Source organism: Rattus rattus, chromosome 1 (genome assembly GCF_011064425.1).
Source record: "Rattus rattus isolate New Zealand chromosome 1, Rrattus_CSIRO_v1, whole genome shotgun sequence".
NCBI lineage: Eukaryota > Metazoa > Chordata > Mammalia > Rodentia > Muridae > Rattus > Rattus rattus.
Genome location: NC_046154.1, coordinates 55,900,298 through 55,926,987, shown reverse-complemented (window position 1 = coordinate 55,926,987; position 26,690 = coordinate 55,900,298). Strand labels below are relative to the sequence as shown.

At 43.5% G+C, this 26,690-nt stretch overlaps 1 protein-coding gene across 4 annotated transcripts in view; it reads left to right on the top strand.

Annotated features, from left to right (window-relative positions):
- The window catches only part of Patj (PATJ crumbs cell polarity complex component), a 273,878-nt gene that overhangs the window by 151,736 nt on the left and 95,452 nt on the right, over positions 1–26,690 (top strand). For all 4 annotated transcript variants that reach the window (XM_032901821.1, XM_032901815.1, XM_032901812.1 and 1 more), the window contains 2 exons: positions 2,288–2,484; positions 21,315–21,406. In XM_032901821.1, the coding sequence (XP_032757712.1) occupies positions 2,288–2,484; positions 21,315–21,406 (289 nt within the window). The remainder of the gene's footprint in view (positions 1–2,287; positions 2,485–21,314; positions 21,407–26,690) is intronic.

The following is a 26,690-nucleotide window of genomic DNA, read 5'->3' as shown; positions in this document are numbered from 1 at the left end:
TATCCTTTAGGCTACTGCCATGGTGATTTCTGTAAAAGATTTCCTGATTTTTAACTGTCTTCAGAATATGGTCTTAGCTTGAATCATATTAAATGGCCTCCAGGTGGCAGGAAGCAAAAAGGGTTTGCGTTTTATAACAAAACCTTTCCTCTGATTCCCTTAAGCTCTGACTCCGTGATGGACTACTTCCCTGATTCAATGAGAGCCATGATCCAGTCAGGCCCCACGCCCTGGCTCAGTCCCATTACAGAGCCAAGTCCTCAAGCAGAAGCTGTGGGGCCATTTCAGATCTAAACCATAAATTGATGATTACATAACAAGTTTCATAAGAGCACAATCTTCGTTTCTCGCTGAATCTCTCTGCCAGGGGAGGGAAAAGTCAGGATTGTGCTAGGCATAAGTGTTGCCCCGGACAGGAGTTCAAGATCATCCTCAGACACATACTGAGTGTGAAGCCAGCATGGGCTAGGAGAAATGCTGCAGTGAACACCTTCTCTTTGTTAAATTTTGCAGTGAAGAGTAGCAGCAAAATAAAATCATACCAGCCTTGACAAATGACACGGCATGGGGGGGGGTGCTCAGTTGGTCAAGTAGGTAACATTGGTGGAAACAGGAGAACCACAGTTGGGATCTCCAGCCCAGGAGCAGGCCTGAAACCACAGCACTGGGTCAGAAACAAGAGGTGCCTTGAGATCATGGCCCATACAGCCTTCTCAATCACTGATCCTCAGGTTCAATAGCTATCATGTCAGCCCTAAAAGTGGAATGGAAATATATGTATATATAAATACATCTTTGGTTTTTGTTTATTTGTTTGTGTTTTCTTCTTTGGTTTTTGTTTATTTGTTTGTGTTTTCTTCTTTGTCTTTTAAAATGGGACCTTAATATGTGGCTTAGACTGGCATTGAAGTGAAGATCCCCCTGCCTCAGCTTCCTGCATCCTAAAGCACCTGTCACTTTCAGCTTGTCATACGAATGTTTCCATCCTCCAGCATGTACTTCGTGGCACAGTGACCTGTAGCCATTCTCACATAAAGAAACCTTTCTGTGTTTGTTTTCCCTTTTCACTTCTTTGATGTACTTTCTGGGCTGGTGCTGTGTGAGATGCAAGCGCAAGCGGTATTCTCTCTGCTGGTGTACTCGTGTGGTTTTGTTGTGCGGATCCAGGATGCTGGTATAGACCATAGTGTACACGAGACAGGGCTGCCTAGCTTGCTGTCTGTACTGTGACAAACTCCACGAACAAAAGCAACTTGGGGGAAAAGGGTTTATTTCAGCATATGGTTTGTAGTCCATCCTGAGGGAAAATCAGGGCAGGACCTGAAGCAGAGCTCACTGCTGATTGCTAGCTTTGCTCCTCAAGACCTGAGCAGCCTGCTTCCTTATATAACCCCAGGTCACCTGGCTGGGGCTGGCATCCCCCCTGGGCTGGCCCCCGAACATCAATCTATACATAGACTTGCCTAGAAGCCAGGCTCTTGGGGCCATTTTCTCTTCCCAGGTGATGTTACGTTGTGTCATGTTGATTTAAAAAAAAACAAGTAGCCAGCACACAAGGTGAAATAGAAGATGGAAAGATGGATGTTGAACACATAAACCATGACTATTAAGACCTTCAACATAGTGAAGGAGAAATCTAACCCCAGGAGATAAAACATTGCACTGATTGATGGCTGTGTGGGCATTTGTGGATCTAGATCTGAAGCTAAACAGGCATCCTCAATTTCCCTTCTTTTTACTCATTTATTGAATGTTACTTGTGCTGTTTCTATGTTTTTTTAAGAGTATATTTTAGGGGAAGAGCTGCCGGCAAATAGAAAAGTTCTCACCAGTCATGCACATGGCCTTGAATTCAACTCCTAGTTTGACAAACTTATACTTTTATATAACTTTATTTTAAGTATAATAAGTTCTTGATTTTTTTCTGAACAGTCATTTCTACTCTCATGAGTTTCATATTTTACCTCTAAAACTAAATCCTTTATTCATGCATCACTGTTAGTGAATATTCTAATCCTTCCTGGCAAGGTAGAGGTTTGAGACCTTGATTTCCCTTCATTTTGGTAAGGGCCTGGAGGAAAAACAGTCCGTGAAAGGCTGAGCTGACAGGAACGAGAAGGAGAAGTGAGCAATCTAAACTTAGGTGGAGTTAAAAATAGTTGCTGACCATAGTTTAACTGACTTATTCTCAGAGCACTGAAAATGAACCGTGTCCACTAAGTATGGGAGAACGCTCCTGTCTCCTTAATGCAGGCTCATGCTCTACCTTGTTTCGTTTTTAATACAGAAAAGATCAGGCAAAGATATGCAGACCTGCCTGGAGAATTGCACATCATCGAACTGGAAAAGGATAAGAATGGACTGGGACTCAGTCTCGCTGGCAACAAGGACAGGTCACGGATGAGCATATTTGTGGTGGGGATTAACCCAGACGGACCTGCTGCTGCAGATGGACGGATGCGGGTTGGAGATGAGCTGCTAGAGGTGAGAGCCGTTTGTTTTCAAGCTGTCCTTTGGCACAGAGACTAAGTATTGAGGGTGGCATACAGAACGGCTTTGGGTTCTTTTATGACTGTGTGAGAACCAACAAAGTCTGTAGATAGGTGGGCACTGTGTCACCACCTGTAATCCCAGCGCTTGGAAGGCAGAGGCAGGCAAAAGCATCAGAAGTTCAAGACCAGCTTCTGCTATGTAATGAGCTTGAGCCATCCTTGGCTATGTGCGGCCCTGTCAAAGGAAAACAAAATAAACAGAGATACTAAGGCTGTGGAATTCTTACTGGGAACAGCTAATGTCTATCACACCGGTAACTTGTTACAGTCACAGTTTCCTTACTTAGAAAGCAGGGAGTAGACTGGCCCTCAGATAATTACTCTCCAGATGGTCTCATCAGTAATCAGGCAAGGTTGTTCTATTTTCCTTAAATTTGGGGCATTGTTTTGAGTTTATTGACGTTTAATATTCATTTTCTTCATTCATTCAGCTTGTTTTTCAACTGTCCATTAGGACAGAGGGACATAAGTACTTTCATTCAAATAGCTTCCAGATTAGAGAAAAGAGATTTTTTTTTTTAAGGTGCAGCAAAGTCCTTTGAATTTCAAACTGAAAAGTGTAATGGCGAATAACAGAGAGTGCAGACACAGTTCCAGGCACAGTCAGCAGTTCTCCTGTCCTGAGGATTTGGCCTTCTGACTTCTGCTGGTGTTTACCCACTGTTAAGGCCTCCTGGAAAACCAGCCCCACATGCGGCTTTTAGAAGAGGCCAGTCGCAGGGTGCTGGGTCTGACACTGTCTGTATGAAGTAGGAGCCCCTGAGTTCATGTGGGTGGTTTCCCCGCCAGACTCCAGACAACATGCTTTCTCCATCAGCAGCCAATGAACACAGACATTAGCATCTCCTCCTTCTCCAGAGTCCCTGAAGCTTCCCTCCACCTAACTCCTAAAACACCTGGGAGAGCCTTTCTTTTCTTGTTCTGTAAGTCAGTGTCACAGCCAGAGCCCCCACTAGGATTAGCTCTGACTAGTATAACTATTAAGTAAATAAAGGTAAAACTGACAGAATAGATGCTTCGAGCTGATTTCCTTTAGCATCTGTTTAGAAGTCTCCCTCAAGACTGAAGAGGTGGAGATGAACGTGGTGAAAACGGGAGCTAGCTCAGTGAGTTGTTAGACCTTGTCTGTGCATGGCACTCGCTTGCCTTTGGGGTTCTTAAGAACCTTAGGTAGAAATTACTTCTCTCATTGTATGCATAGGAAAACTGGATTGTAAATCCTTTATTACTATAGAATTAAGTCTAAACTTGGATAAGAACTCAAGCTTGGGGGCCTGGAGCATTTGCTATTCTTGCATAGGTTCTGTTTCCAGCACCCACAGTTCCAGAAGATCTGACACCCTCTACTGTCCTCCACATGCACATAAGTAGTTCACATCTATATGTTCAGACAAAAACATTCCCATGCATAAAAAAGAAATAAAAATCTTTAAGAAGAGAACTTAGGCCTGGCCGTCTCTTAAGAGTCATGCTGTGGGCACTAATGTCACTGTGTTCCCTGTGATTCTTTAATAGACTCTGACCTCCCTCTCTCCCTCCCTTGTTCCCTCCTCCTACTGTCTCTCTCTTTCTCTGACTCTGCAAATAAATGTGTGTGTGTGTGTGTGTGTGTGTGTGTGTGTGTGTGTGTCTGTCTGTGTGTGTCAAGGCTGAAAATCAACCCCAGGACTGTGAACATGCTAGGTAAATGCTCTACCCCTGTGCTTATGTATCTGTCCCCTTGCTCTGTGCCTTAACTGTTTTCTATTGCTATGGATACATCACAATAGGCTAGGTTATAGAGGAAGAAGGACATTCTTTCTCGGCCTCCTCCTTCTTTTTTGCCACCACCTCCCACCAAGAGGTTTATATTGACTCATAGTTCCAGGTCCTGGTCAAATAACCACACCTCGCTGTGACTTGGCTAGCAGTGTCCAGAGGTGGCTCAGGACCTCACATAGTGAAAGATGCGGACAGACCAAGCCAAACTAGATTTTAGAGGATATTGGTTTTTGAGAAAGGCTTTTATTTGTCAGTCCCACATATAGATTAATGGATCCGTGAGAGCAGAGCACTAATTCCCTGCTGAAAGTCTCAGATGACCCATACTTTCCTTCTGCATAACAGGATTTTAATTTTGACATAGTTTTAAAGAGGACCACCATTGTACCCCATTTGTTTAGATCCAAGAGATTCCTGGTTTATGATGTTTGTATCTTCAGTGAAATCTTGTGTATGAAGTTGCTCTGTGTACTGGGTGTGCTTAGACCCAGATTCCCTCCTACACAGTGGATGCAAACGCTTCCGTAAGTAGGAAAATGTTGCTTCTAGTTGTAGCCGTCTGTGTTATTCAGACTCAAGGTGGAAGAGCCTAAGGATCTGGTCTCACAGGAGCGCGGTGCTGTATTCCTCAGTCTGACGTTCATTAGGCACTGGAGACAAATGGACTGTCGCCATAGGCCTTGGCAGGCCTACTTTACTTTTTTCCCCAATGCTTTTGACAGCTGAGGGTGTTCGGCATCGTGCGAGCAAGAGATCAACAATTTTTCATCTTCCATATGGTCAGTGCAGCACAAGCTAATCCCAGATAAACAAGGGGGTTTCCTAAACAACCTGTAGTTCTCGGGTGGATGACATCCTACGTTCATTGCAGTCTGCCATCTACATGGAGATAGCATCTAGCCCCACAGGTCTAAGTCACACCTTCGTGACCCTTCTTCAATCCAGGCGTTGCCCAAAGGCCCTGGGTTGTTACCTGTACTTAGGCCTGCCCAGCCACACATCTAAGTTCCTAATACTGCTATTTTGCAGGTTGATTAATTTATCAGAGCATCTCCCAGAACTTGGGGAAACAGTTCACTCAGTCTGTACTCACCTACATGTTCTAGAGAACACCACAGAGGATGCACATGTACAGCACAACAGCCTAGACACATGCGATTGGGACGTTCAAAAGAGCTTCCCTGCTGTCTCTGGTTACCCTCCAGGTACTCTCACATGGCCAACAGGTTAGAGCCTCCCAGTCCCATACTTCAGGGAAGGGTCTTGGGTGTTTATTTGAGATGGAGCCTCATTTATTACCCATGCTTGGCTCAAATTCCTGAGACTCCAGGAATCCTCCCACCGCAGGTTCACAAGTGCTGCAGCATGGATGTTGAGCACAGAGGTTCATGGGATTTTTATCATGGCTCATCACAAACACTCACTGTAGACCTCTGATTTTCCTAGATCATGGGGGATGGGGTGTAAGTTTAACAATTGTAACCACAGTTTTGTTTTACCCTTGGACATCTGCATCCAGCAGCCCCTTAAGAGTCAGCTCTCGGGGCTGGGGAGAGGGCTCAGTAGTTGGGAACACTGGCTGCTCGGCTGCTCTTCCAGATTTGATTTCCCAGCACATACATGGTGGCTCATAACTGTAACTCTGACATCTTCTTCCAGCCTCCATGGGCATTAGGCATTTACATGGTATGAACATGCATGTAGGTGAAACATTTGTACACACATTTTAAAAGAAGAGTAACTCATTAGAGTGCAGGTGTAGCTCAGTTAGAGAGCACTTGTGAGCATGCTCAAGATCCTTGATTCTGTCCCTTGTTGAACAAAACTCAGGATTGGAAGTCAGAGACAAGATGTTCAACCATAGATGAACCTAGCACACTGATCAACTAGAACATTACAGGATTGGCTCTGCTGAAAACAAAGGATAGAGACTTGAGGATCCAAGTGTTTCATGATGTCATCCTAAGGTAGCATAGCAAAGAGCTAACTGCTAACTGATCCTACTTCCTCCTTCATGCATAGAAACTTCAGGTGTTTGCCCAGCATCAGGCAGAAAATGATAGTAGCGTTTGTCTTGTACTTCTCCTCTTCCTTCCTCCAGCCTTCTGGATCTGGTCCTTTCGTTATATCCAGCTACATAGTTCAGTCACAGCACAGGGACCAAGTAGGTTCAAATGGAGCCACATCAACTCTCTTTCCCCTTCCCCAAAGATGCTCCAGTCCACCAAGTGCCAAAAGTACGTTGGGGCACAGACTTCACTGCCAACATGCCATCTCTCCTCAGCCTCAGCTTTTTCAAACCACTTAGCAAATATCTTCCTGAAACACCTAAGAATAAGTCCAAGGCCCACGTTTGTTTTTATGGCCTCTCCCTGAACTGGGGGAATTCCTTTTGTCTTGATCACTGTGAGACCCACCATTTGCTCACATTACGGCTCCGTCACTGTTCCTGTTAGTAAATTTCTCTGCTTTGCTCTCAGCCTCTTTAGGTTCATAGTTGGCATTGCTTGTGTCAGACCCTAAAATCAGGCTCTCTCCGAGCAGGCACTGCATGCACTGTGTCCTGCTCTCACAGAGCTAGCAATGCAGTGCTGAACAGCGCAGTGGTTAGACAGCATCAACCTCAGGGCAGGTTGGGGAAGTTAGGGTCAAAACTCTGACTTTTGTGTATCTGTCTTTTTGGTTTAGATTGACACTAGAACCTCTGACGTCGTCTCAGAACAATAACACTTATTCCTTAGATCATCTCGTGTGCTGCCTTAGCACACGTCCAGCAGTCGTAGTTCACCTTCTCTTGGAACAGTTTGACTTTAGGTCAAGGATGACAGAAAATAACTTCCTGTGGATAAATATTCCCTGGTTTCTTTTTATAGCTCACGGGAAAAAATGAAGTTGTTTCTCTTTAATATGTGAGGAGTTGGATTGCACTTGCTTGCTGAGAATAGGAAATCAATTTAGTGATGTACACTAGGAGAGTCAGGAGCCTGCATGACATGGACACTGCAGACCATTAGATGGTTGGGACCCTGCATTGTGCGGATGGCCTTTTAAGAAATGGAGTGAACCAGGGGTGTTTGCACACTCCCACCCCATATGCTATGTTTATGGCCTCAACCCTAGATCGGGCACAGGTGTGTGTCCAGCTTACTGTCACAATTCTGCCGCTTGCTTCATTGTGACGGTTACATTACTCCGTGGCTCTCTGCCTCCTATGACAGAGTTGATTCACTGCTTAATGCTCCGAAGTCGAGCTAAGAAGTGAAGGAATTACCGAAAACCTAGCCTGTCTCCTTTTAAGTCAGAAACTCTGCTTCTCTCCCAGGGCCCTGCATGGGACAGATTTGGAGCCTACGGGCTCCACAGCATGGGTGGTGCACAGCTGTATTGTCGCAGTAGTCATTGAGTTCTGTGGGTTGATGGCGCAGTTCATGGGTAAAGAAAGTTTCTGTTGAGCTCCCAGAAGACAGTGTGATTAAATCTCAGCTCCTTTACCCTTCCTTCTGATTCTAATGTGGGGGTTACTGAATTAATTTCAAAAGGCATTAGCATATAATTACCATGTACACAGAATGAGGCTTACTCCAGAGCACTGGCTTTCCCAGAGCAATTAGGCCCAGAAAGTGTGCAGGCTGGGGCCTGGTGCTGTCATATGAATATAGGATTTATTTATAACCTTCCCTACAGTGAAAGTGTGGGCAGACGGGGCTAGTGGTGCTGTGCAGGGAGTCTGAATGATGTGTCAGGTTAAAGCAGAAGCAGAACAGTGGAAGCAGGCACAGTGCATTAGGCTGCTGTGTGAGGTGCTCCCTGAGCCAGGCACCTGCAGGAGCGCCTACACTGAATCCTGTCCACTGCGTGCACAATGGAAAAGAAATGGCCTGAGTGCCTCCTGCTGTAGATGGATAGAGACATAAGTCTTGGGTAAGTTCAGATCTAGTCTCATGATAGTCTCCTGTGAAAAACCCATAGGTGTGAGAGGATTGAGCTGGGTGCTCCCCACTGCCCCTGCAGTCTTCCCTAGCTGTCCTTGCGGTCCCATTCTCTCTCCACTCGTTGCCAGCAAAGTATAGTTGGAATATTTGGGAAAGCTTAATATGATCAGAATGTGGCTTGGAAGCTAGAAGTAAGTCACTAGGTTTTGTGCATCCATGGGATAAAATCTCTTCCTTTACACTCAGAAGCTCATGATATTGACACAGAGATACACAGAAGTTTTGGATGAAATGACTTTGCCCTAAGGTTCTTCATTACTGAAGCCTCCTGGTATAGAAAGAGTGGTCTGAGCCATAGAAAGAGCAAAGGATTTCAAAATTGAAATAAATTATGGTTTCTCCATGATATTTCGATAGAGGAATACTTTAGTCATGTAGAATTGATTGACCAGGTTGCTCTTTTTCATTTTGTTTCAGTTTTGTTTTGTTTTGTGTGTGTGTGTGTGTGTGTGTGTGTGTGTGTGTGTGTGTGTGTGTGTGTTTACTATGGCAATTACTTTGAAGTGTGACAGTATAACAATTTTGACACCTTAGATATGAATATATTACATATTTGGCCAGCTGTCATGGCACGTGCCTTTAATCCTAGCACTCAGCGGGCAGAAGTAGGCAGATCTCTATGAGTTCAAAGCCAACCTGGTCTACAAAGTGAGTTCCAGGCCTGCAAGGACTGTAAAGTGAGACCCTGTCTCAGCAAACAGCTATATTTGGCTTTAATAGCTAAAGGCTCTGTTAAAAAGGAGTGACCAGAGCTGACATAAATGAGTATGAGTAGGTCCTAACTATGACCTTCACACATACCAAGGTAAAGTCATCCCATTCTGTGCTCCTAAAAATAATCTGTTTGCGGCCTAAAAGCCTCATGGGGATGTGGTGATGGCTGAGTACAGGACCCTGGTTGCCACAGCATTGTGACCGTAGCCATGTGAGTTCACTGGCTATTTCCTGACACTGTCGCAGGTAGATGGATCCCTGAGTATGAAGGAAGGACATGTCATTATAAAGGGACCAGGGACCTGTGCAGATACTGAGCCTTAATGCCTGCCAGACTTGCTTAGTTTTTAGATCCATCTTCAGTCAGCTCACAGCAACCGTAGAGAGTTAAGTGTACTGTCAGCTCCCATCCTGTGATGGGCAGGATCAGCAAGCTTCTCTGACTAACACTGGAGTCTTAAATAATTTTGGATTAAATTATAATTTGGGGGTTATAGTTTGAATGTGAAGTGTCCCCCATAAGTTTACTTATTTGAACAATTGGTCCCCAGTGAATGGCATGATTTGGGAAGGCTGTGGAACCTTTAAGAAGTGGGGCCTCATCTTGGCATGGTAGCACATGCCTTGGGAGGCAGAGGCGGGCAGATCTCTGAGTTTTAGTTCAGCCTGTTTTACACAGAGTGTTTCTGGACAGCCAAGGCTACAAGGAAAGACCTTGTCTTAAAAGTAGACCTTTTCCAGAAGAAGTGGGTCACTGGGGTGGGCCTTGAGGCTTTATAGCTCACCTGCTTCCCTGAGTGGGAGAGCCTCCTACTCCTGCTCCCATATCTCCCCCCCAGAATGGATGCTGTCAGCCAGTGTAAACCCTTTCACCTTTAAGTTGCTTTTTTCAGAGTATTTTTTCATAGTTCAGTATTTTTCATAACAATGAGAAATGTATCAGGTGTAGGTAGATGCAGTTAATTCGGAACAGGTTACTATATCTAATAGAGTTTCTTATTGGAGTAACAGACACGGCTATGGCCTGTAGCCACCTGACTTCTTTTAGAGAACACCACTCAGATAAGAGTGAGATTCTTGACTCCCCTGCAGGAAAGTATTTCAGGACAAGTCGTTTTGGAGCAAACCTGTTTATTTAGGACTGGACCGATGGCTCCATGGGTAAAATGTTTGTCATGAGGGCCGAAGGTCAGGTCCCCAACACCAATGTAACTGCTGGTTGGGCTTGGTGGCCTTCCTCTAACTCCAGCGTTCGGTTGTTAGAGACAGGATCGCTAGAGCAAGCTAGCCAGCAAGACTAGCTGTATTGTTCAGTTGACAACACTGCCTCCGTGAATACTGTAGAAAGACTCCTGAAGTCAGTTCCAGCCCTCCATGCACACACAGGCAAACATGCATGTAGTCACCCAGATTACACAGAGAGACACACTGTGAGCCACCAACCATACACTAGCTGGTCTGAGGCCCCCGACACACATACAGCAGAAGACTGCCTGGTTTGGCCTCACTGAGAGAAGATGAACCTAACCCTAGAGAGACTTGAAGCCCTAGGGAATGGGGAGGCCTGGCAGAGTATGGGAGCATTGGGGAGGTGGGGACATCCTCTTGGAGAGGGGGGAGGCAGGGGCGGGGGAGAAGGAATGGGATGAGGAACTGTCAGAGGGCAGAACGGGAAGGGGATAACAACTGAACTGTTTTTAAAAACACTAAAGATAATAAAAATAAATAAGTAAAATTTTAATGTACAATAAGGGAGAGAGAGTGCCTCTTAGAGAACAGCCCGCTCACACCAAGGGCATGGGTATGAACTTCACAATGTCATGCTTAACTTAGCATTAGCCGTCTATACTATCTTTGTGGCTTCTGAAGCTACTTTCTTTGTTTAAAGGGTTTCTGAGAAATACCGCCACCCCCTTTAAATTTATTTTGACAAGTCAAAAGAATACTTAATAGATATTCACAAGAAAATTAAGACAAGCTTTGACTATAAACAAAGTTTATAATCTCGTTTGTTTGTATGATTTTTAGAAATAGAGTTGAGGGGAGAAAAGGTTAAACGCAAAGGTCCCAAGCACTTAGGCTGTAAGCATGGTCAGTTGTTATTGCAACATTATTGTTTTAAAGACTTCTGTAAGATGGGAATATTGTCTCTACATATCAATCTATTTTTCCCTTTAGACTGGGTGTATAACCTTCACTATCCTGGGCTTCTCTATGTAAACCAGGCGAGCTTCAAACTCAGAGATCCCCCTGCCTCTGCCTCCCTAGCGCTGAGATTGAAGGTGTGAACCATCACACCTGGCCTCTGTACGAACTTTTTACCCCAAATTAGTGAGTTGTGTCAAAGCTCTGGACTCTTTGCTGAGAAGAGACTCAACCAGGCTCAAGTAAAAGGCTCCTTCCTATGCTCCGCTTTCTATCCTGCCTCAGTTTCCCACATGGCAATTACATATTATATGACTCATCTTCCTAAAATGTCATAACCACTCTGGGTTCATTAAGAGAAGACTGAAATTGGTAAAATCGTGCTGTTAGGAAGCACAGAAGGAAGGCAGTCTTGTCTGTGCACAGCATGTGAGCTTCTGGACCTCATAATTGAAAACCTTGCCCTCATTTTGGCTATAGAGTCGGGGTTTATTTTCAGGCACAGAAAGTATTGTGTAAAGCCTAGTTTGGGTTGAGTGTCCTGATTCTTTCTGACTGGGCTTCCAGCTGTGAAATCTTTAGTTCTATTTTTGCCAGTTCAGTTTCTGACTGCAGCCTGTTATGGGAGGAATTTTGAATTATTTACCTGCACCTTACTGTCTTTATGTCACTGAAATAGTCCGGCTACTCTAGCCACTCTCTGGAAGGAATAACAATCATTTATTTCTTATTGCTGTGGTCTCCATACTGCTCTTACAGAAGCTCTGAGCTCTCTGCCACGAGCCAAATTATCTTAAGACCTTAGAGACGAAACAAAGTTAAAATGAAGGTGTATTAGTTATTTCTCTCATTGCTATGACAGACTAGCAACTCGAGGAAGGACTGTTTGTGTTTGTGGTTTAAATGGATATAATCCTTCATGTCAGGGACATTAGGCAGGAAGGTGAGGTGGCTGGTCCCGTGTCCCCACAATCAGGAAGCAGAGAGATGGCCTCTTGTGCTCCGATTATCTTTTCAAACACACTGCCCCACCTTTTTCCAGCCCAGGACCCTACCTATGGGATGGCTCCAGACATGCAGAATGAATCTTTGCTCTCCAATTACAGCTAACTGGAAATAACCTCTCAGATGTGTCTCCTAGGTGACTAAATCCAGCAGTAAAATTAAGTATCAGGGATGGAAGAGACTGATCATTAAGGAAAAGAGATCAGGTGTCATTTGGAAGCTGCACTCCCTTACCTCTGGCTTCTGCAGTTCCTCTCAGTGTCCCGCCACGTGACTGGGGGTGACTGTGCTCTGTTCTTCCGCCCCTCCTTTGTTCTGCATGTTCCTCCTTGGCTATCTTAGTGGTTACATGAGGTGCAGCCTGGGAAAATACTCACTGAGGTATTCTGAAAGGTGAACATCCATCTGTGTTCTTTCCTCATTTACACAATGGGCAGTTATACTTCGCTAACCATGCTGTCTGACCCCCCACCCCAGGGCGTCCTCAAAGACTCCTCAGAGATGCTTGAAACCTTGTGCAGTACAGACCTTTCATACCGAAATTATCATCGTTATTTTGCTTTATTTTTGTTTTGTTTTGTTTTTAAACAAGTCCTCACTCTCGCTCAGGATGGCTTCAATTTTAGATCAGTTGTCCTGTTAGCCTCATGACCTGAGATTACAGGCATAAACCCCAATACCCAGTTCATACTACATTTGCCCTCTACACATATATACCCATGGCGTAGTTGGGTTTATAAACTAAGCAGAGTGCAATATTAACAATAACTCATGACATATAACAATTAGACAAAAGTACTCTAGTAATAGTTTCACAAACAAGTTTTCTACGCAAATGCCTTATTTTGTTTTTCCCTACACGGGGCATTTTGACTCTCCTTTGGACATCTGAGTCACCAGCATGTTTAACGGCAGCAGTTATTAAAGTGTTTCTGCCTGAGAGAACTTGGCCTGATAGTGGAGTGGTTGGGGGCAGGCGTGTGCAGTGCACAAAAGTCAGGTTCGCAGCCGTGGGTTGGGGCAGGAATGATGCAGAGCCCAGATAGTGAACTGTGAGGTGGAAAAGTGGAGAGGGGATGGCTTGGAGGGTGACACCCGCCTCTGGGGAGAGGTGGGCTCTACAAAGACATGATCTGTGTGAAAATGACAGACTTTGTACGCAACTTTCAAAATCTTTGTTTTGCTTTGTTTCTCAAGATCTGTTTCTCTGTGTAGCCCTGGCTGTCCTGGAACTTGCTCTGTAGACCAGGCTGGCCTCAAACTCAGAGATGCTCCTGCCTCTGCCTCCCAAGTGCTGAGATTGAAGGGATAGACCACCACCAGCAGCTGCCAAAACACCTGTGTTTGTGAAGTAGGAGTTCTTCCTAGAGGTTTTCATCAAATCTCTTCAGATCACATTTAATCTGAAGCCATAGAAAACAAAACTACATCTGGGGTTATGGGTGGCCACTGTATGTAAGGAATACTAGTCCTACCTTTTATACTAGTAAGTTTCTATACTACCAGACTTTAACCAACCTAGTAAATTGAGTATGTATAGGATACACATTAACACAAGGAAGTATGCAAATAGTGCTATCCTCTGAAAAGGTTCTCTTATTATTAATTATTAATTATTAGGTTTATTGCATATCCTAAATGATATAATTTCCCCCGTTGCGCTCTCTAGTCCCCTCCTGCTGATTTCCTTACTCTTCCCAGTCAGTCCTTTTACCTTGTACTTTTTGGGTTGTGCTGGTTGACTACAGTTACTTACGGGAACAGGAGTGAGAGTGAATGAGTGGTTAGTGCTTTCAATGTCTCCTGCCTTCGCCATGCAGGGAACAGAATGAGAAGTGTTTGCAGAGATTGGGAGTCGTTTAGGGATAGGAGGTGGGTGACTGATTCCATTAAGGATGGAGAGAAGCCTAGGGAGTTCCCTGACGCTCAGTGAGCATTCTTGTTACATGTCTTACTCAAGGCTGTGCGATCTGGAGACTTGAGCCCGCATCCTGGCAGCATCACTACATACCTTAAACTACCTTCTAAGACACCGAGTGTGTGAGTCTCCGTGTCCTCGTTACACCAACTCGGGTCGGCCTGTCTCATGGCCTGGCTAAGGGGCAGTGCTAGACCATATGACGTCTGTGCTACATGTTCTTAGGTGCAAATGATGGCATCATGCCTCTCAGGACAGTTTTTTAATAGGGTGACTGTTGAAATGAGAGACTGGGGCCACTGAGGTGTCTCGGTGGGGAAAGAGCTTGTTGTGCATGCCTTCTGACCTCAGTTTAATCCCCAGAATCCAAGGTGGGAGGAGAGAATCTACTCCAGCAAGTCGTGCTCTGCTCTCCACTCGTGATACACATGTGTACCTGTGCTGGGGACCACACCTTGTGGTACATATGTGTACCTGTGCTGGGGACCACACACACAGACACACACCATGTACACAATACGATAAGATTGGAACACTTCTAAAATGAGAGAAACTGAACTCTAAGGTGATGAGTTAGGAGAATCTTGCTGATTGAGTTGTTTTCTGTCTGCAAAGGGACACATACGTGTTTTTAACACAAGAGGGAAATACGGTAACTGCGAATCGGGGTAGATTGCTAATCACGTCAACTATTGGAAGAAAGAAGGAACCCCTAGGGCAAGCATTGCTATGGTAGGACGTCTTCCCCTTATACTCTTTATCTGCCTTGTTGCTTTGGTTGTTTTGCGTCAGGTGTCACTGTGCACCTCTAACAGGCCGGGCCTTGAACTCACAGAGATCACTTGCTTATGCTACCACACCTGGCTAGATAATCTTGGTAAAGGAATCCCAGGTCTCTAAGCATCTAAGTTCAATTTGCTTATCTGGCTAGAATACCATTAAGAGTTATGCCTGGGCCAGAGAGATAGCTCAGTTGGTAAAATGCTTGCTGCACAAGCATGAGGACCCATGTTTGGTCCTCCATACTATGTAAAATGTTAGTTGAGATGGCAAGCCCTCATAATTCTGGTTCAGAGAGGATAGGTCCCTGGACTCATGGGCCAGGCAGCCTAGCTTACTGAGAGACCCAAGGTCCTAGTGAAAGACCTTTCTCTAAAAACAAGGTGTGGAGCTGGAGAGACAGATCAAGAATGAGTGCTTGCTCTTCTGGGAGAACAAAAGTTAGGTTCCCAGTAAACATATCACACAGATCACAACTACCTATAACTCCAACTCCAAAGGTGGCAATGGTTCTGGCACCAGCGGCACGAACACACACACACACACACACGCACACGCACACGCACACGCACACGCACACGCACACACACGCACACACACCACATGCACACAAATAGTAACAAGATCATTAATAACAAGGTAGACTGTGTTTTCTTCAAGAAAAGACAATTCAAGTAGCCTTCTGGCCACCACATGTACTCACCCATGCAAGTGCACATGAACATATATAAGCACAAAAAGACACATACCCTCAAACACTTCTGGGAAAACAGTTTTTCTCCAGAATTAATAGCAGTTCTTGTTAAGACGTAGACTACACTGTGTGCTTATCCCCTCCTTCCTGCTGTATGAGGAAACAGGACACACACCCGTCTTCTTGCCTTTTCTTCTTTTTCTTTCCTTTAAGAAAAACATGAATGTGATTATTTTTCTGTAGTTTACATTGGTTATTGCAAAGTTGTGTTTTGTGCACTGATGTTGCAGTAGCCCAGACTAACTTCCAGCCCATGTGCAAACCTGCATCAGCCTCCCCATGCTCCCAAGCTTCCCCGCCCCACAGGCATACAGCATCACACAGATGGTCAGTGGGAAAGCACTTACCACACAAACGATGACCCAAATCAATCCCCAGAGCCCATGGTGGAGGGAGAGGGCTACGTTAAAGCCTTCATACTCATGTGAGGACAGACGTGCACATATGTGTGTGTACACACAAAATAAATAAAATGTGATAAAAAATGTTTTTAAATACTGATACAGAAAACTGTCACCACAGAGCCCAACCGTTAGAGCCAGCTCTTTAAACTCACACTGGCACATTTATCATACATGTGGTTCCATGATGTCGGCTGTGTTTTTCACGCAGTGCTGCTGGATTATCATGACCACACAGCGACACACGTCACCTTCCTCAGTTCTCCTTGCAGAGATAGTTTTCATTGTCACCATAACCAATAAGTAACCCTGTCGTCTTCCTACTTTTTCTTGATTAAAAGTATAGCTGTACTGACAGATATAGTCAAGAGTTAACTGGCAGCTGGGTATGGTAGTATATACCTGTAATCTGAGGCAATTTATTGAGACCTTATCTCAAAATAAAGTTGAAAAGATCTGGAACTTCTTTGGTGATTGAGCACTTGCCTAGCATATTCCAGGTACTGGGTTTGATCGGCAATCCCAAAAAATATAAAAGGATTGATGGTTATAAATAGAATGTGTTGATTTTTTCCATGTAGTTTATATTCAGTAAAGGTTATTTTAAAAGTGAAGGTATTGATTCTAATGCTTTAAAATATGACATTCAGAAGTGCTTCCAAGTACAGATGGGGGAAGCTCTGATTTTATTATCAGCACTCATGTATTGTGAGTTCAGTTCAGCTCTCTAATAATAGTTTACAGTTTGTATAATGTGCCATTTTGCTTTAAAAAAGAAAGCATGGGAGGTTGAGTGTAATAAATTATGACAGTGTTCAAACCTTGAGCAAATCTGTTACTAAATTTTAATTTGTATAATTAATATTTTCAACCCTAGCTTAAGTTAATTAACTTTTACTTTCAATTTGCTATGTCATTTGAGTAGATTTAATTGAGCTGCTTTTCAGCATAAATTTATATTCCTGTTCAGATGAACTGTGGGGAATTAAGAGTAGTTAAAAGCTTATCTCTTTAATATTTTTGCATAATTAATTTGATTAAAACAAATCTCATTAAGGACCTTTAAAGTAAAAGTTCATGTGGTGTAGGAAAGGATTTATATCCATTTACTCTTGCTGAATCTGTACTGGATTAACCCCAATTCTGTTTTGGCTGCAAACTACAAATACTGCAGCCAATTATCCCACCCAGGTCAGGATTGCCCTCATACTGAGGGTTTGTTCTTTCTCACTACGGAGGCAGAAGGCAGACCCTGAGGGGAGTGCAGGTGGCCTGGAAACCTACAGTATAACTCACCATCTTGGGAAATGAAGACATGGCTGTTGTATGGGGCCTTGGAATCCAGAGTTGCTATAATTTGTTCCTAAATGGGTTTTGAGTTTCAGAGCCTGGGAGAAAATTAACTCACACAGATAAGCCTGTTGTGGCTTTTTCTAGGACCTAGAAGAGCTAAGACAGAAATCATTATCTGTAGAGACACAGAAGTCCACAGTTGTCGGTGATAAGAAGAGGAACCCAAAAGCAACTCAGAAAACCAGAATGGCTAGGCCGGCACATAGCTGGCCCTGGGCAGGTGGTGATGAGCATCTCTAATCTCAGTGCTCAGGGCTTGAGGCAGGAGCACCACACTGGCCGAGCCAGACTAAGCTACATAGTGAGGCCTTGTCCCTAAATAAATCACTAGATGATAGGTGGATAGGTAGGTGGGTAGGTGGGTGGGTAGGTAGGTGGGTGGGTAGGTAGGTGGGTGGGTAGGTAGGTGGGTGGGTAGGTAGGTGGGTGGGTAGGTAGGTGGGTGGGTAGGTGGGTGGGTAGGTGGGTGTAGGTGGGTGGGGTGGGTAGGTAGGTGGGTGGGGTGGGGCAGGCAAAGAGGTAGACAGAGAAAGGTTTTGCTGGGGATATGACTGAATGGTAGAGTACCAATTTGGCATGTGTGAGGTCCTAGGTTCACACCCCAGCACAATAATAATAATGTTGATAATAATATCGAATAGAAATCTCCTATCTACAGAAAGTCTGCTTCCTCTTTCTTCTTTGTGTGTGCCAAGGCAAAGTCCAACAGACTGCATTAATGTAGATATTTAGAATGACAAGAAATTGCATCAGTGGAAATAATTAGTTTCTAAGGACAGAAATTAGTTCAGGGAATTGCCTTTGTCACTTTGGGTGTCTATAACAAATGCCAAGGTGGCTGAGGTGCCACACACACATATTCCTCACAGTTTATTAGGCTGGGAAGTCTAAAATCCCAGTGCCAGACTCTCACGAAGCCTCCTTCCTGGTCAGCAGACAGCCTCCTCACTGCTGTACCCTCACATAGCAGAGAGACTCTCTCTCCTTCAAACTCACAACCCTCCGGCCACCGCCTCTTGCTAGTGTTGGGGTTATAGGTATGAACTTCCAATCATGTCTTAATGATACCGGTCCCATTGATTAGTACTCAGTGATTCCGCACAGATTGTTTGCAGATGAGTGTGTGTGTGTGTGTGTGTGTGTGTGTGTGTGTGTGTGTGTGTGTGTGTGTACAGAGGGGGGGGGGGAGGGTGGGGAAGGAGAGAGAGGGTGGGGAGGGAGGGAGGGAGGGAGAGAGAGAGAGAGAGAGAGAGAGAGAGAGAGAGAGAGAGAGAGAGAGAGAGAGATCGTGCGTGCACGTGCACATATGTTTGGAGGTTAAAGAACAGCTGTGGGAGTCCATTCCCACTTTCCACACGAGGGTACCAGGTATCAAACTCACATCTTCAGGTTTGGCTGCAAGTGTTCACTAGGCCATCTTACTGGTCCCTGGTTACATCATTTTTAAAGCCAGAAAGAATGCTTTGTTGTAGCCTCTTTGGTAGGTTTTGGTTTTGGCTTTTTGTCTAGAAGTCTCAGTCTTCCTTCTAGATTTAATCTAGTAAAGTTGGCCTCAGCTGTGTCTTGGGTTGTTTGCTCTGTGTCCGTTTTCCACTGTGTAGCTCTTCCTAAACTTGCCAGTGAGCAGCGGCCACCACAGTCAAGGCCACAGTTACTGGCACAGCAGCCATGGCACTGGCCTGTCAGAACCTTTCATGTTACTCATAGACCTTTGCCTGCTGACCCAATTAGAGAAGTTATTGTTTAGGTTGGAGTCCTACTGTGTGCTGAGCAGTACATATTTAGTGCATGAAAGGGCCTTTAATCTCCAGCACCAAGAAGGAAAAATGGGAAAGTGAAAGGGGAACAGAAGGAAACAGTGTGTCTGTCTGTCTCTCTGTGTTTGTCTGTGTGTATGAAAAAGAAAATCATGAAGTATTTGTACATATGTATTAGTATGATAGTATTGGAAACCTGGACTATGAGCACAGTATTAAGTGCAAGACTACTGAAGTTTAACAGCAGGAGAGTGTTTGACTATCTGAAGGGAGAATTCCTTCAGGCTTCAAGCGCACCATCCACGAACTGTAACAGCTTTTCTTCTTACAGTTTTCAGGTCAGCTTTGGAGCAGCTTTTTAAAATTCCTTTAGATGTTAGGGAAGCAAGTCACAGATAACTGGGAGTGTGGGAATCCGTGCATTTCTCTGAGACTAATGATCTTGGTGGAAAACAAAAGAAAACAAACAAAAAAACCAACCAAACAAACAAAAACCAGACAGGATAAGAGGCAGGGCAAAGCAGACTCCAGATAGCCGTAGCCAAAGAGCCCTAGACACAGGGGTGGTCTGGCTTCCTTTAAGACAAAAAATAAAGATAAAAAATTAAAGTATTTCACACTTGAAGTGTTTGTTTCCTCCTTCTTTCTCACTGTAACCACTGCAATGAAACAATTGTTTTCAAAGATCTGTCAATTGTGTTGTAAGATTCATCGTTACAGAGACATCAGGGCAGATGGGTTAAGCACCAATTTCAAGAGACTCATCCGTTTGAGTATCTGTCGTTGACTATACTGTACCAACCATAAGACAGTAGAAGTTATCAGAGCCACTGTCACAGGGAGAACATGGCAATGCAGGTCATACTTACTTCTCAAACAGATGGGGAGACTAGAGTTATACGGAAGGTGTAAGAATAATTATAGTTATTATCATAATGTATCAGTGGGAGGATCTGCAATGAAAATAGTTTAGATCTACTGTTCTATCATATTTAGGTGACTCCAGTCTGTAGCAGTAAGATAGGCTGCACGCACACACGCACGTACTCACCCACCCACCTAAGAGCTCTCTGGATTTGTGAATGAAAGAAAGACACACACACACACACACACACACACACACACACACACACACACACACACGCTGCCTTGACTAGCTCAAAGGCTGAGCAGTTCTAATCTTCCCCGAGGCTAGCACACTTTTCCTCTGGTACTCCTGGCTTAACACCCTCTATTTCTAATTTTATCTTTGTTGCCCTGACTCCTTCTGGGTGGGCCCCTAGTCTTTGCTGCCCAAGATGCTTCTAGGCAGCCCTTCCAGGGTCCACATTCTCTCTCACCTACATTTCAGATGATTTTCCCTCTGCAGCTCTAAATCTGATCCCTCTCCTTCCAAGACATGGTGATTTCTCCTCCCTTCCTCCCAGTTTCTATCTCACACAAATCTAAAGGTCCCACCTCAATCTACCTGCTCAACCATTGGCTGTTGGCTCTTTATTGATCAATCAAAAACCAACTGGGCATAAGGACCTTCAGCATTTGGACACACAGATTCCTGATTTTGGGGGCCAGATTAATTCACAGCATTAGAACCAATTCCCAATACCAATCACATTATAATTTTAGTATATTTTGGACATGAACAGTTGTCTACAATAAGATGTCCTCTCTAATTACTTGGTCTAAAATTCAATTTAAAACAAGTATACAATATTTATCACCTGTGGTAACAAAATTTATTCTGTGTAATAACCATGACATTCATGCAGTACCATGTTTAATAGGCCCTCCAGAGCTCTGTATATACTATAGTTTGGTCTGTTTTCTACATTCTTTAGGAATCTGGGAAAGCCATAGAAAATGAAATATCTGTCATAAAACTTTGCATTAAGCTCAGCTACTATTCTTGTAAAGTTTAGCAACAGGGTTAAGGAATTTAGTCCTTGGTTAACTGTGGCCACAGCTGAATTTAGGAGACTTTTTATAGTTGCTTAGAATTACCTTGTTAATCTCTAGTACAAAGAATATTGAGACTTTTACCACTAATGATTGTATACATGCATAAAAGTGAAGACATTGCTTAATTTAAAGTGTATACATAGATACCTTTATTATATATTTATTCATTGTGTGAATATATGGGCTGTATTTTTACAAGGATTTCTTATTTTTTCCCAAACAGATAAACAATCAGATCCTTTATGGAAGAAGTCATCAGAACGCATCTGCTATTATTAAGACTGCCCCGACCAGGGTCAAACTGGTTTTCATTAGGTAAGGGAAATAGGTCTGGTTTTCTAAATACAGTCTCCTCTTCAGAGACCATTGTTGGCTTAGTATTGTATTTTAGCTTTGTCTAACACTATATTCTAAAACTACACTTTCTGTTGCTCTAAGAAAACTGGACTGTTTTTACTCTAGGATTTTTCTTGTTTTCATGTTTCACAAGATGAAATTGGTGGTTGAGCCTCCTATTATCTGTATTTCAACTTTTAAAAGTATCTCCGTGCTTACATCTGTACAGATGTACTGGAGGCCACTCACTACTGTTACCATGGGTTGGTATTTATTGATCAATTATTGTCTTCATGAAAGAACCAACATTTAGAAAACCCAGAAAAGTGTAGGGGTGCTGGTGAGGGCTGTGCGTGTATCAAACTGGTAGAGTTCTTGCCAGGATGTGCTAGATCCTGGCTTCATCTCCAACACCAGTGTGTACCTATTATCCAAGCTATTGGCAGGGGTTGGGGGTCAGAAGTTCAAGGTCATACTTGTGTACATGGAAAGCTGGAGGTCAGCTGAGCTGCTTGAGATGTTGCTGTTAAGAAGAAGGACTAGAGAGGATGGAGCCCTGGTCAGCCAGCTCTGCAGTGTTTGGGATGCCACACTCTGCCCACCTCACCAGCCGACTGCCTGAGGCCCTACAGTGCTTGTTGTTGAGAGGTGGGAGTCTGTCCATCACTAGTTTCTAAATCAGCAAGAGTTGAGCTTAAGCCTCTGTTATTTAACTGGAATTATATTAAGTCTGAATAATTTGTAGGTAGTGTAAGTAACCATGTTTGTTAAATATTTCTGGGTATCTTTTCCCCATGGGCTACCATTTTTAAAATGGACACCTCATCTCCTTCATGTAGCCTCTCCCTTTCCTATAAACTGTCAGTGATTTCACCATTTTCAGGCCCTCACCACAGCTTGCACAATGCTGTTTGGATGTTCAGCCTTTAAAAGCATGAGCTAGCCCTCATCAGAGAAGCTACTTCTCGCAATAGGTAGGAACTAACATAAAGACCCACCAACTAGGCAATGTGCAGAGTGCGAGACTTTGGAGCACCCTCTGATAAATGTGATGTGTTCTTCAAACACCGTCAAGACTCGGGGATCCATGTGGAAGAAGAGTCAGAAAGACTGTAGAGCCAGGGGATGGATGATTCCAAGGAAACGGTGTCTTCTAGATCCAGCAAGACTGATGCATGAATGAACTCAGAGTGACGGGCAGCATGCACAGGACCTGTCTGTACAGGTTCAAGCCAAATGGGGTCCCAGCACTGAGAAGAGAAAAGGGACATGTGCTCCCATCCCCTAACCAAGAAGCCATTTGCAATTGATACCCGCTGGCAGAGGAAAAATCAGTGTCTCTACAAGAATGCCATTGAGTGTATTAATGACAGCAGGGCAGACCCATGCCCGGGAGAACTTAGCCAACACACAATGTGCTCAATGTGTTTTTCTAGAACTTTGCTTTGTTTCAACACTTTTTGTCTTTTCATCTCTGCTTATTTATGTTGATTTTCTATTGGGGGGGTGGTGTTTCTTGATTTTTGCATTTGTTTGTTTTTTTAAGAGGCAGGAAAAGTACATTAATTTGGGTATGTAGGGAATAATTGAGGAAAAGGAAAACATAATCAAAATATATTGTATGAAAAAAACATTTTTCAATTGAAAAGAAAGCCCTGAGCTGAACAAATGTCTTTTCTTTATAAGCTACCCAGCCTTGGTATTACATATGTGTTTGCATTTGTATTTCATTCTAGCAGCAAACAAACACACGTGGCTCTCTTTATTTAGTGCGTGGCATTGGCCGCAGTGACAAGTGCTGTTACCAACAGTGCCATTCCTTTCGGCATCAGCAGAGCATTGATTGCCAGTTCTTGGCCTTCTGCTTTAAGTAGCAGAAAGAAAATGGAGCATGGTTCAAAGGAAATCATTTCATGCAGGAAAGTATTTGGAAGTCAAAACCTTCCTCCTCCTGTAAAGGAAGCTTGGAGCGATGTGAAGTTGACCATAAGAGACAGAGCTGTGTATCTCAACAGAAAAGACCTGCCAGCTCAGTTTCCTGATAGTTTCCAGGGTTGGTTGTTGGTTGGTTGGTTGGTTGGTTGGTTGGTTGGTTGGTTGGTTGGTTCGTTGGTTGGTTGGTTGATTTTCTTTTGTTTTGTTTTTTTAGAGCAGAATGACTCATAAGAATGTGCACTGAGTTAATCATGTATGTAACATTGAGGAGGATGCTGAGCATTTATTTGCTAAGTGATATTAAGTACCTTATAAGTTATCAATGTACATTGAAAAGGTTTGATCCAATGAGGAACTGTCCTGTTTCTTTGAGGCTGTTATTAAAATAAATACTATAAAACTGGGTGTCTTGCAACTCCAGAGATTTACTTCTTCCTTCCTGATGGTTGAGGTCAAGGTGCCAGTGGGTTTGGTGAACGGTGAGGGTCTGCTTCCTGTCTCTTACTAGTTCTTTACATGGCCAAGGAGTTTCTTATTCCTGTTTTATAAGAGCAAGAATCCCAAGAGAGCCCTGCCTCCATGAGCAGATCTCTCCCAGAAGGCCCCTAACTAACACTGCTGCCTCGGTGATTAAGTTTCAGCATATGAGTTTGGAGACACAAATATTCAGACCATAGCATGTACTGTTATTGGAGGTCATTAAATTATATTATAATTCCCAGGACCTGTTGGTCATTTAGAAAATGTTATTGAATTAATTCCTTTTTAGCTACCATAGAGCAGTTCTAGATTCTTTTCCAAAGTTCAAATCATAGTAAGTCATTTATTTTATGTGGATTTAAATATATGTATATAATTGAAAATTCTTTGTGTCTAAGTTCAGCTTCTTACAATTTTCCCAGATCAGAAAATTTGAAAGATTTCTCAATTTTTCTAAATAAATAAAAATGGGTTGGCAGGGTAGTTCAGTAGTTGAGAGCTTGCCCAGTGTGTTTATGGAGATTGCTGGTTTTAGTTTCAACACTGCCCAAAGTTGAGGGGCAGGGAAGACACACAAAAGGATAGGCCTATAGAAAGGAGAAAATTGTAGGAGCGATTCTGTACACTTTTTGTCATATCCACTTTTTTAAAGTTACAGGAAAATGAATCAGGAGAGATGTGTGTAGTGCTGACAGCCAGTCTTTATTGACCTGATTTGATATATATTTGGTATTTTATGTGCAGACAATGAATTAAGCCTTCACTTGTCCAAATGGAAGGAGCTATTCCCCCTGAGAATGCTTACCTAGACACAGGGTCCCCCTTCCCACCCAGAACCTGGCTAAAAATTAGAAGAAACCTTCAGCATCCCAGGACTTGGAACCCAGCCGTTTTCACACATCTGTGTGAGCTTAGTCAGTTTCCTGGTATAAATAGGCATGGTTACCTGTGGGCTTGACAGTGTCTGCCAATATGGGAACATCAGTGAATGTGGCTGGAAAGGTTAGGAAGGGTGAGAGAAAGGGCCTAAAAGAAGTTATAAAGGAGATGCTACAAAAATGCACTCTCCTCTGTGTTCTGTTTAATTTTAGGATGGTGTGCGTGTGTGTGTGTGTCTGTGTGTCTGTGTGTGTGTCTGTGTTTATTTGTGCCTGTGTGTGTGTGTCTGTGTGTTTGTATGTGTGTCTGTGTGTGTGTATATTTGTGTCTGTGTGTGTGTGTATGTGTGTCTGTCTGAGTCTGTGTGTATTGTGCATGTATATTGTGGGCATACAGGTGGTTCATTTTCTACAGCAAGGGTGTAGAAATCAGAAAACAACCTGTGAGAGTCAGTTCCCTCCACCATGTGGGTCAGGCTTGCTGACCAGCACTTCTTGTGCTGCCCCAGCTGTGATGCTGTTACACAAAGCAAATTTGTCCTTTAAGAATCTCTCATTACATCATAAAGAAAAAGCACCAGGAAAATGAACAATATGTAAAGTTACTTCCTGGAACTGTTACTAAAGGGATCAAATCCCCATTCTTAGCTTATTTTTTAAGTATGGTTTGCCCATTATTATTAATAAGGAGTACAATACCTTTAATAAGGAGTGTGCAGAGAAACATCTAATACAGTGAATTCCAATGTCAGTGAAATATTTTAGTTTTACTTGGGTAACTACTATCAGATCGTGTCACCGTTTGATGCAAATGTTTGTTTCTCATCAGATCTGTATAGGACAAATAGAGATCACTGGTAGATTTGTATCTTCTCCGTATGCCTATGGTGGTCACTGGTACACTGGCTAGAGCTCTGTCATATCCTTGTGTCTGTCATCTGTCCTGGCCTCTGGAACATCAGTGGTAGAGTTGTACCAGGTTTGCACCTATGTGTACCATGTGGGTGGCACAGGAGGTTAGCGTCCATCTATCCACAGTGGCTGTACATCGTGATCCTGGCCAGCGTTTTATGCTCATGGCTGTCTGTCTATCACTCACTTGTACTGCCACTCTCAGACAGTAAGAACCCAGATTTGGCTCATTTGGGAACCTGATTCTGGGAGAACTAAAAGTTAGTTTATGAAATTTCAGCAGGTTAACTCGAGTCATCTCAGTGACATGATTAAACCACATAGCACTTGAACGGGGTTATCTTATTTGAAAATGCATTTATATATACTATATTTTTTATAGTTGATGCTTCTATTTGGAAACATTTCCACCTTAGTTGAAATTACTAATTTTTGAAAGCTTTCCATTATACAGAAGTTATGAGCTTTTATACCTTGGTGTCTCTTTTTCTAATTTATTGACCTTTGAAATAAACATTAGAACTGGCCACAGGTTTTTGGAGTATGATTAACACTTGGAGAGGGGGAGCTGTTAAAATGTGCTAGGTGTCGTGTTTCAGTTAGCTGGGTCCCTTAGTCTGTATTGATGACATCTTCGTCCTGCTCCCTTAACACATGTATTCATTCATGTTAATTGACCTGTTATTTCCTGGGATCTGAGTTGCTGTGTGTAAGTATCCATAATTTATATAACTACCATAATGTGTGTGTGTGTGTGTGTGTGTGTGTGTGTGTGTGTGTGTGTGTGTGTATGATCATGTTGAATCAAAAGCATGCAGCCTTTGGTTTGCTAAGTTATTCACCATCCATCTGAATGCTTATCACAATCTAGGCTCTTGGTCCATTTTGTGTGCTTCCCCTTGACACAACCAAGCCAGCTTCCACAGAGCAGGCTATGCTCATGCCTGAATGAATAGAGTGAGTAGCTGTGTGTGGTGTGAGGGAGCCAAGGAGACTAATGATCTTGCCTATAGCGCCTCTCATGTCGTCCCTGACTATCGAAAATTAAATGTCAAGTG